The sequence below is a fragment of the Apis dorsata genome, unplaced genomic scaffold, assembly GCF_000469605.1.
Source record: "Apis dorsata unplaced genomic scaffold, Apis dorsata 1.3 scaffold_225, whole genome shotgun sequence".
Taxonomy (NCBI): Eukaryota; Metazoa; Arthropoda; class Insecta; order Hymenoptera; family Apidae; genus Apis; species Apis dorsata.
In genome coordinates this window covers 41,769-54,095 of record NW_006263507.1, presented here as the reverse complement: position 1 = coordinate 54,095, position 12,327 = coordinate 41,769, and the positions used below count along the sequence as shown (strand labels likewise).

At 22.3% G+C, this 12,327-nt stretch overlaps 1 protein-coding gene across 1 annotated transcript in view; it reads right to left on the bottom strand.

Moving 5' to 3' along the window:
• LOC102671129 overlaps positions 1–12,327 on the bottom strand; it is a 47,737-nt gene that overhangs the window by 12,622 nt on the left and 22,788 nt on the right. Inside the window, exon 3 of the mRNA XM_006615497.2 lies at positions 4,570–4,688. Coding sequence (XP_006615560.1) covers positions 4,570–4,688 — 119 coding nt within the window. The remainder of the gene's footprint in view (positions 1–4,569; positions 4,689–12,327) is intronic.

Here is a 12,327-nt window from a genome sequence, read left to right as displayed (position 1 = left end):
TATATATATATATATATATATATACAAAAGTTTGTATGCAAAGAAGTCTATTGAAGTTTATTTTTCAAGTTATATTCAATTTTATATTAGATGAAGCGAATTGGAAAAAAAGCCATGAAGAGAAAAATATTCCACTCTATTTTCATTCACTTTATTTAATACGAAATTAATTGCTTGAAAAGGAACTTAAAAAATAAATTTCAATATTTTTTACATACCAACATATATGTTTTAGCGTTTAAAATCACTGTTTAAATTTTTTATCTATTTCACTCAAATTTTTTAGAATAAAAAAAATGTTCTTGCATATTTATTTTTAAATAAATGTATTTTTTATTATATGTATTTAATGTATATTTATTCAATAAACAAGATATATTCAAAAAATTTAAAAACTTTTATGATAAATTGTATTATAGAAACAATGTAAAGAAAAAAGATTCGAATCTTATGATCCTCATCTTTCTATTATTATAAGACGTATCATGTATTCGTAACAATATGTAACAATATGTAACAATATTTCATAATTTCATAATAATCAATTTAATTTTTAAAATATATAATATTAATTTTTAAATAATTATTCATTGCATGAGTTAAGAAATCTAATTTTGTGAACAAATTTGAAAAAAAGGATAAAAAATAATTGATAAAAATAATTAATGATCTGCAAAAAACTTTCGATAATGCATATAACTCTGTATGATTTGTTTAAAGATTTTCAAGTAGATAAAGGTGATAGAAATCAAAATAAAAATCAAGGAATATAAAATAAAGTGAAAATACATAAAACTCTCAAATGTTTTATAATATATTATATTAAATGATGATTTTCATGAAATGCAGTATTCATTAATAAAAAATAATCGTCGAAAGTAACTTTTGATAATGTTATTCTTAAATATATTCGTATCTTAGAAAAAAAACTAAAATTCTTTTTTAATCGTTGAATCATTTAATATTTACTTGGAGAATTTCTAGAAAAAGTAAGCATTCACATTTTATGTTTTAATTCATATTAGCAATTGTCTAAAATGTTAAATAAATAGCTTTAAAGTTTGTTTTAAAAATTATAATAGTTAAGCACAGACGGATAAAAAATAAAGTATGAAAAAACTTATTAAAGCAAATATTAAAATCTTTTGCATTACATCAACTTTCTAGTGTATTTTTTTCAAATTTGAAGTAAAGTTATATAAGTATATTCTCCACTCGCAGAATTTATTAAAAATCGGTTAAATCAATAAATTCAATAATTATTCGAAAACAAATAAATCAATTTATATATGTGTAAAAACTTTGAAACTACTCTTTTATTATATCTAAATTCTTCATAATTGTCTAATATACCAGTAATATGTATTTCTTTTAAAATTGTCCAAATCACATAAATATTAAATGATGATTTTTCCCAATATTTTTTATATATCATATAATAATTTCATCATATAATATTATTTTTCAGTAAATTTGATTTATCATTATTCTATAAGATTCTTTTTTGTTAAAATATATCGCTTTGAAATTATTTTATTTTTAATTATTTTTAATCTGATAATAAAAAAGCAATTTTTCGAAAATTTAAATCTTAACGTGGAATAATATAATAAAGAATAATATAATGAAAATATTTGTTTATGATTTTTCGATAAGAAATAATATTTTTCAAATTTTTATTTAAAGTTTGCATATAAAATCCATTATTTTCGAGAAACACTGTAAATCATAGATTGTCTTATAGTCTTTTATTCTTTAAAAGTAAAAGAGAGAGTATACATTTTTTCGATAAGTATTTCTCAGATTGGTGTTGTATATTTTAGAGAATTTTATTTTTTATAAAGGTAAAAAAAATTAATAATTTTTCAATCTTTGAATCACTTTCAAGTTCAATTATTTTTATATTATTTCATATATTAATCTAATTCAGCGAAATCATGTAATTTCTAGTTTTTTTTATATCTTGACTTTAAAAGAATATCATCTGTTCATTTCACTGTGAACAATTTCAAATTTAGAATATATTGCCGGAATTTAAGTGATAAAATGAAAAAACATGTCATTGAAAGAAATTTACAAAGATTACGTCAAAAAATAAATATACATTTCTGAGAATGCTCTAATAAATTGTATTTTAATTCCTAGATATTTTAATTTTCTTAAATATTTGTATTTTTTTATTTTCGAGTATTACTTCTCACTCGACCATAATATTATCTCTATTAATTTTAAATTAGTAATTCAATCTCCAAAATACTCTATAATCATCCATAATCATTCTATACTCAATGCGCGAATCACGAATAAGATTTCAAAGCACGAGAGATCGCGAGCTTTGACCGTTGTCGCGTGCGAACGTGGTCCGAACTTGCAAACAGTAACGTATTTGCTCCCCTGTACGAAAGTTGGAAACGGTTTGAATCGAGAATTCATCCCCGCCGGTTTGTTTGCATTGACTTAACGCGGTCTCGATACCCGTCGAACGACCGTCAAAATTACTAGGCGGAATATTTCAGGAAACTTGTCTCCCTCGCCGTCAATATCCAACTAACATCTTCAATTTTGCTTTCAAAATGCGAATTCAACCGCGAATTTTATGGAACTCAAGTCAATCTTCCTTTGAATATCGTTCGAATGTTCTACAGTGACGATAGGATCAAATTTAGTATGTATTTGTAAGTCGAATATTTTTTTTACTAGAGGAAATGAAATTTTTATAACTGTCATCTTGAACTTGTCTAACGTGAATTTAATTCAAAAATATTTTAAATAAAAATCGCGTTTTTTTTTTAGAAGCGAAGTAATAAATAATAATAAAATAATAGAAAGATATTTTTTTTTGAAATATGAGGAATTAATATATAATTGATTAAAATTTAAATTATTCTAATATTTTTATAATTTGAAAATTATAATTTAAGAATAAATATTTCATTTTATTCGTTCCATCTTAAAGTTGATTTTTACAAGTATAAAATTTTTTTAAATTTTTTTAAAAAATGAAAAAATGTAAAATTTTTATTACTTTTAATGGAACTTTATAAATATATAACGGATTATATGTATATTATATGTATATAGATATATGTATATTATAATTTTTTTAGTAGAATATTATTTTAAAGAGAAATAATATTTGAAATCATTGTTCAAGGTTCCTTCATTTATTTTAAATATAATTCTGTAATGATGTGAACAAAATTTATTAAAAAATGTTTAACATTTTAATGTTTTATCACCTTGTTATAAACAAAATTTTCAGATTCAAAATTGTATTTGGGAAATGAAAAAATTTTTTAGATGATGATTTCATACTTTCAAAGAAATTTTTCATTAATAAAGAAATTACTATATCATATATAAGTCATTATACTTTACGTATATATAAATTTTCATTACAATTAAGATTTTTGATTTAAGTAAATTTCTTTACAGAGATTTGTTTAACTGACTGTACAATATTATAGAACTGAGATAATAATCACACATAAAGTTTTAACTATCGATATCATTAATATATCGGTATTGGATGAAACTAATTCTTTTTTTTTTTTATTCAAAATTGTGGATTAATCTTACCGAGTTTTCAATATATACATAAAATATCATTAAAATACCGATAAGAAATGAAATTACAATATAATATATATATATAATAAAAATATATATATAATAAAAAAATAATATTTTTAATAATTTGCTTTAATAGTAATTTCGAATATAAAAAAATACGATTCTAAAATTCATTTCTATCCGTTAATGATATCTTAATGATATTACCGATATATCAAAAATTATCAAAATAAACATCAATATATTGATAGTCACGTCTCTAAGAACCGGAAGGTATTAATCATCCAAGAAGATAGATTTTCTGAGAATTGTTGATAGTTTTTTCACGCTTCATTGATTCGTAAAATCGACAAAAAATATCTTAATTTTCACTCTTCATTCTTCATTCTTTTTATAAATGAAGAATTAATTAAATTACATTTAATTGATATATATAATAATATGCATTCATTCTCTTATTACTCTAAATTTCTCTAAATTTCTTCAAATTTCAAATTCCGATTAAAATCTTATCCTACCAACGAAACACGAGTTAAAGCAATATTAAACAAAATTAGAAGTTACTATGCTAAACAACATTAACGTAATTCCAAGTTCGAGAATAATGGAAAAGTTGAACTATTATCGAAATATCGTAATAGTACGCGAAATATATGACGATAAGTTGAAACACATCGAAAATGTGGCTACAAACTCGAACCTATAGTTCAGAAGGAGGAGAATAAGTGGATAGTGAAATTTCGGATGCATCGTCCTTGTAATTTTCGGCTAGTAAACGCGGCGAGCAGGGCATAGACATTCCGGCCACGTAGTCTAAAAGCACGAATTTCCGTTCCCGGCATGAATATGGTTATGACAAAACGTCGTACGATATAGGCATGCATTCGCTCGCGCCCTCTTTGAACGAGCCAGTTAACATCGCAACAATGGTATTATCGTCGTCAACGTGACGATGCTTCGACACCTCGAGGCGCTTTGGCGCGATTCGAAACTCACCTCCTGGTTCCAGCTACTTCGACTACCTTACATCGACTTCGACTCCACCAGAACGGCGTCAAAGTCCAGTAGGAACTGCTCGCGCTCCTCGCCCAGCCTTCTTCCGGGAACAAAAGCACCTGCAACATACAGAAAATATGTTCGATAATGATTTGAATGTTCGATAATTTTGCAAGATAAAAACGATTATGTATTGATAGGGTGATGACATTAAAGAATGTTTGAGACAAGAATCTCAATGAATAATTTCGAGTATAATGTAATATAAGTCAATTTTCTGGAAAGATCAATTTTATTTCTTTAAATGATTTCTTTAAATTAAAAGTTAATTATTTTGTTTTTTTAAATGGAATTATATATTTTTTTAATACAGTAATTATATTTCATAATTGTACGTAAAATTTGAATTTTGTAAAACTTATTACAAATACGAAATTACGAAATACGAAGAAAATAAATAAACACGTATGTATTTCGCATGTTTTTTTTATTTTTCATATAATAAATTTGATAAAAAAAACTAATGATTTTTTGCTACATAATATAACATAAATTATTTAGTAATAATTTTATATAAAGATTTTGAATAATTGATTTATGCTTTATATATCAATTAAGAAAAATTGATTTATATCTAAAATTTTATTTAAAATAATTTTTATCATTAATAATTTTAGAAATACTTGGATGATTTAATTTAAATAGGTCATCCTATTTTATTAGATAATTAGATAAAAAAGTTTCATTGTTTTTTTTGTGGTGGAAAAAAAAATACAAAAAATATAAAAAACAAATTTTTATTCATTAAAATAATTATTATTACTATTTTTAACAAGTAAAAAATTAAAACTAATTTTATGAAAGTTAAATTTCATATGAAAATAAAAAATTCTTTTCAAATGTTCTCTATTTTTAATTTTTGAGATGATTGTTTATATTTAATAAAATTTACATAATTATATATTATCCTGACAAAAAATATTCATCCATACACAACATAAAATTCATTAAAAATATTGTAGTTTTTGAAATATAAAATGAATATGGTTTGAATAGAAAACACATGGAAATACTAAATTTCGTAATATAAAATAAATATAAAAAAAATAATAATAATTTAAATTTTTATATCATGAAGAAGAAAATAGTAATAAAATAAAATAGTAATTGGACGAAAGTATTTGATAGAAGTTCTAAAAAAAATATTCATTATGAATTCACAAAATAATTATTATTTTTTTAGAATTATTATAATTAAAATTATTATAAAATTTCATGCATACGAAGAATTTTTTTATGCATGTTGATGTTGAATGTACGTTCAATTAAGATTTTATTTTTTCATTGTTATTTTTCTCCTTGATTAAAAAAATGTTTAAAAATTAAATTTGTATTGTATTTATTTCATGTTAGATACGTATATTTAATATTTACACAATAAAATTCTCAAATTACTTTTTATTGAATTTTCCAATTTTATTGAAATTGTAGCATTTGGTCGTTTCATTAGTTTTAAAAGAAATTCACATGAATAAGAATTAATTTCACAAGAAATTTTTATTCATAAATATTATTATATTGTTACGAATTTTTTTGGAAATGCTTTGTGAATTCATTATAATTAATTATAATTATTAAACAATTATTAAACATTATAATTAATTAAACATAGTAGATATACGCAAAAATATAAGTGCAATTCACTATACATTTTTGATATAAATTTCAACAAACTTTTTTGTTATTTACAACTGTTACAGATATTTTATAAATGGTTCTTTATTTTATTATGTAAATTTTTATTATAAAAAAGATAACAAAATTTTTTTGATTATTTAATATTCGTGCATTCATCATTTAATACAAAAAAAATTGGAATATGGGTTTATATTAATTCACTAAATTTATTTCACTAGTTTTCACAGTGAAAAAAAACTGATTTTTATTTTTAAATACGAAATAAAATTCTTTTTTTTTAAACTTCCTTTTTTGTGATAAATAAATATAATAAATAATTATAAATTGTTTATTATAGATTATTTTTGCTTTATATATCATTTATTTTTAATTATTGTAAATTCATGATGTAATACAGTATTTTTCAATTGATATCATAACATAAAATTGATGATATTACATAATAAAATTTTATTACATATAATTTAATATTTAATATTTCTAATATTTATAAAAAAATAAATTTTATGGATGAATCGTATAATAAATGAGAAAATAATAAATTTTTATTATATTTAAAATGTATATATTAATATTATAAATATTTTTAATATAAAATAAAATATTTAAAAATATTAATGCAATTTTATAATATTCCATTAAAATATTAATGGAATTTCTCAAATATAAATGGAAATTTATTTTGTATTTGCATATTATGTAATTTATCGTATTGTTTGATATGTTCATCTTTCCACGAAAAAATATTCTCACACACATATTTAACACAATTAATTAGAGTACAGAGCAGACTTGACATCGCTTTTAAGAATGAATCATCCATTTAATTCATCAAAACAAAGCTTGGCTCTTTATTCATAGTTTATTCATTGATCCCTTTGAATATATAATAAGATATTTTTAATTATAAAGATCAATTTTTTGTTTTATTTTTTTTAATCTTATTCTTCTAAATTATAACATTTTGAAAAAAAAATATTAAACTAATGGCCTAAAATTTCAAAATAGAATTCATGCCATTACACATTTGGATTAAAACTTTAAATATTAATTATAGTTTTTATAATTTCACGTTAATATTAGACGTTTCTTTATTTTAGAAATATAAATGATTTTATTTTGAATATTTTTTTAATAAAAATCTACATATAGATTTTTTTAGATATAGATATATTTATGTATTATTTCCAATAATATATTTAAAATCTTTTAATTTTATCAAGTTTGACTTGTAATACAATATATAAATTTTTATATCAATCATTATATCAATCCATTTATTTAATGATTCTTATAAATAAGTTTCTTCTTATATATAAATTTTTCTACTATTAGAAATGTTCTTAGTAACAAGTATCTATTATCATCATGAAAATTAAAAATTGAAAATTCGAAATATGCAAATCAATATAATTTGAAATCTGTTATTTTGCAAAGAGAAATTATACAAAAGTAAATTTATACAAAATGGAAACTAAAAATTTTGATAAAACACATCTATTTGTTAGAACTTTTTCAATAATGATAAATAAGTTTCACGTATGTTATTTTATAATTTACAAAAAATTCGAGAAAATTTATATATTTTCTAAAGATGTACAAGTGTACATTGCAAAATTAATTTAAATTAATTATTTTTATTAAAATTAATTTTTTTTATTAAAATTAAATCAAATTTGTAGATGAAATGCAGATGAAAACAATCAACGTTACATATTGTGGATGAATCATTTGCATCCACGTTCAAAGTGCAAAATCTGAATTCACCCCTAAGGGACATGATAATGTAATGCTGAGATTTCACGATCCAACGAACGTTGACAGCCGAACATGAAAATCGAACTAAGAAAGGAAGCGAACAAGACGAGCATGCGAAAACTATCTCAGAGAGAGAAAAAGAGGAAGAAGAAAGGTTGGCAGAAGGTAGCAAGTTTCTTCTGAGAATTCGCGACAAAGGAAAAGCTTCGGGCGACCTTTCTTCCGGGGCAAAGCACTTCCTTCTCTTTAAACTTCTTCCTCAGATTCGTTGAAAGATCGATTTTCTCGTACAGGAATCATCGCGATTCTCTTTGAAAAATTATATTTTATCATCTAATCATCATGTAGAGATCCGTATGATATGATATATGCAATCAGACAACTTTAAGATTCAATCTTGAAATATGAAATTTTCGAAATGATAAGTTATTTTGAGAATAACTGTGATAAAGTTCTTTGCACGATATGAATGTATAAAAAAAAAAAAAAATTATGGCAAATGAAAGAAAAATAAGGAATAAGAAGCAAAATTCCTTTTTTGATGCAAAATTAATTTTTTGATATTAATTATTTAGAAATTATTTTCATTGATTTCTAATAATCTACAATATATAATTTATATTTTTAGCAAATAATTTTAGATAAAGAAATTCGAATTAATTTTGTAATAAATTCTATTTCAACTATCTTCCACTTATTCTTCATATTCTCATTTATATTGTAAATATTATTTTGCATAATATTTCAAAATATTAATAATATTAAAGTCATAATGTAGCATAGTAAATAAAGGGAGAAAAATATTATAATTGATAATATAATAAAATTAATAATTAAAAAAAATAAATAAAAAAATAAATAAATAAATTTAATAAATAAAATTAATTTTATACAAACTATCTTTTTCATATAAAATCTAAAATATTAAAGACAAACTTTTTTTCATTATTAAAAATAATCATACAATTTTGATTTTTTTCGTTCCGTTATATCCTCCATATGGAGCATGAGAAAAAAAGGTTATAGAAAAGTTTGTCGTTTGTGTTCACGATCCATCGCATCCAACGGCAACTCTGATGAAACTATATCGTTCACGTATATGTACTATACGTGTCCAGTGTTGCTGACTCAGCGTGCCGGATCGTCGAGGAATATCAGTTCTATCGGCTTATTTAAGCTTGAATACGAGCTGCTGCATCCCCGCAGTTTCTCCGCGACAAAGCGGAAAACACTTTCACGGGCGTTTCCTCTGCCGCGAGCGCCCTCCTTTGAATATGTCCTCTGGTTCGTCTCGTTTTTCTGTCGCCAAACTCCGGAGCATCGACCTCGCGCCCCAACTAATGGCATTGCAAATAGATTTTCGTTCTCCAACAAGTTTTCTCATGTCCCTTGTTAATTTTGCGAAATTTTTCGAATACACAAGGAATGTCAAACTGGCGGCATACGGCTTACGATGTATATTTATTTTCGTTTCGTTTCGTTCGTTCACAAAAATTTATATTTTTTCGTATATTTCTAGATAATTTAACAAAAAACAAATTAATTTTTTTTTTTTTTTACTATTTATATTTATAATTTGAGAATAAAAGTTAAAGTAATAAAATATTCGTCCAATAATCTACTAATCTTTATCATTTTTAATAGTGAATTTATTTTTACAACAATTAAAGAAATAGTGGATATTGTATATCAATTATTCATTGGAATGAGTACTGATTTTATATAGTATTCTGAACATATGTTTAATAAATACATATGTTTTTTATAATAATGTGAGATAGCAATAAAAATTCTTTAAATAAAAAGACTTTGTATTCATATTGCTGATAGTAACTATTAGTAACTATTTGCTCGAATGTTACAATAATTTTAAGACATTTCATTAAAAGAAAAAAATATTGCAGATATTTTGAATATTGAGAAAGAAACAATTCAAAAAATCGAATGCAAAATTTGTATTTTTTTTCGCAAAAAATGCGTATAAAATTATTGCAACAACACTATTTATAAATACATCGTTAACATTTGCAAAAAATGCAAAAGTTAATTTGCTACACTTTTCTAATTTTTTAATCAATTAATAATACTTTTCTTAAATTTTAATTGTTTTTAATTCGTATTCTACGAGTCGAATGATTAGTTACAGAGATTTAAACGAACACTGATTTAAATTTATCTGTAGAATTAAATAAAAAGAAATTGTGAAATTAGGATAATATAAATACATATTGTGCTAATATTAAATAAATATTTAAAAAATCCATGAAATTTAAAAATTTGAATAATTAATAATATAAATATTGTGTGAATCACATGAATTCTACTTGTTAGACAAATGACTTGTGATTGAAATGAGTTTGACACCCTTGAAACACGCGATACTGTCATGCGCTCTATGATACACGGATGCAATAACAATTCACCTTGCTCGCAATACCTTGCCCATTATCTTGCCCGTTCTACACCCCGGATATATACCGGCTAATCCGATAATCCGCAACTTCGGTCCATTACCTCGTCGATCGTTCTATTCTCGTTTCTGGCTTACACGCGTGCTTCGTCTCGTCTTGTTTTGTCCATCATTCTTTCTTGTATTTTATATCGCTTCACGTTCCTTTCATCGATTTAACATCTTGATGTCAGTCATTTACTACCATGCCTTGTTCACGAACTGATGGACTATTTTTCTCTTTCTTTCTCTTTCTTTCTTTTTCTTTGTTTTTATCTTTATCTATTTATTGATCTTACGGTTCAAATGTGATGATCTTTCGGTCAGAAATCAAATCAGTGAGTTATAATATTGAAAAATAGATAAGTATATCTATGTAGAAGAAATCGATGTCATTTTTTTTTCTGTTATTAACATATTAACGTTTAAAATTCATAGAAAAGATTTTTTATAGATATTAGGAAATAAATTTTGTACGAGCAATCAATTTTAATGGTTGTAAAAATATGGAATTGAAATTGGCATTTCTCTTCATAGTGCAATTTATAATTATCTATATATTTTTTAATCATCCATTATAATATAAAAATTACAAAATTACAAATAAAAATTCAAATGAGTTTGATTATAGATTGTTTAATTAATATACAATATATAATATAGTTAACATATATTAGCATTTGATAAATTATATGCAAATTTTTTTTTTATTTAAATGTTTAAAGTATTGATATAAAATTATTATAAAATATACATTAAATAGAAAGATTTATTACATATCTTATCGCTTCTTATCTAATAATTGGATAAAATAATGAATGAATAAATTTATTTATAAGTTAATTTATAATTTCAAAGATATTGCTAATTTCTTTGAAAAAATGAAATCAATCCTCAAAATTTTTAACATTTTGAATTTTTAATGCTTAAATTACATTTAAGAATTTTTTTTCACAATAAGATAATATTTTGTAATTTAAAATTTTGTTCTATTTGATATATCATAATTATATTATATTTCAAAAAGCGAAAAATATACTAAAATATTAAGCGTTAATTTCATTTTTTTAAAATTATTAAAAAATTATTAAAATTAAAAAAATTGCTTCATATTTTTTTATTTGAATATAAGTAAAGTTTGAGTATATATATATATATATAAACTTTTATTTATAAACTTTTTTTGAGTTAAGTGAATTTTTTTTCAAGATTATGTTCGAATCTTTTCATTATATCGAACTGTATATATGATCACACATTCTGATACATTTGAATCTGATCGTAAATGTATTTCTATAAATATTAATTTGATGATACATTTCAATCTGATCGTAAATGTATTTCTATAAATATTAATTTAAATTATAGAACAAACTAGTAAAAAAACGGTTTTAAAATCTATTTTAAAATATACAATTCAAAGCAAAACATTCAAACTTTAGAAAAATATAATCTCAGAGAATAATGAATTGAAGATAGATATTATACTAAAATTGATTATAGATAATATCTGTGACAATAAAAAGTTGATAAGAATTGAATGAGAGTAAAAAAAAATTCATAAACGTAAATTATCGTAAACGTATAAATAATTTGAATGTATATTTTAATTCTATATCAGAGGAATTTAAAATATTTATATTTCATATTTTTGAATATGAATATAATAATAAGTTAAGTTAATTTTCAAGTTCATTTTTGATTCTTTTTATTTCTTAATCCATGCTCTTGTATAATGGACACAAATAGTATTGGTTTTCACAAAAAATTTAGAATTACAATTTAGAATTTAGAATTATAAAATATGAATTATGACAAAGTAATTAAATGTGATATAAAGACGTAATAGGACT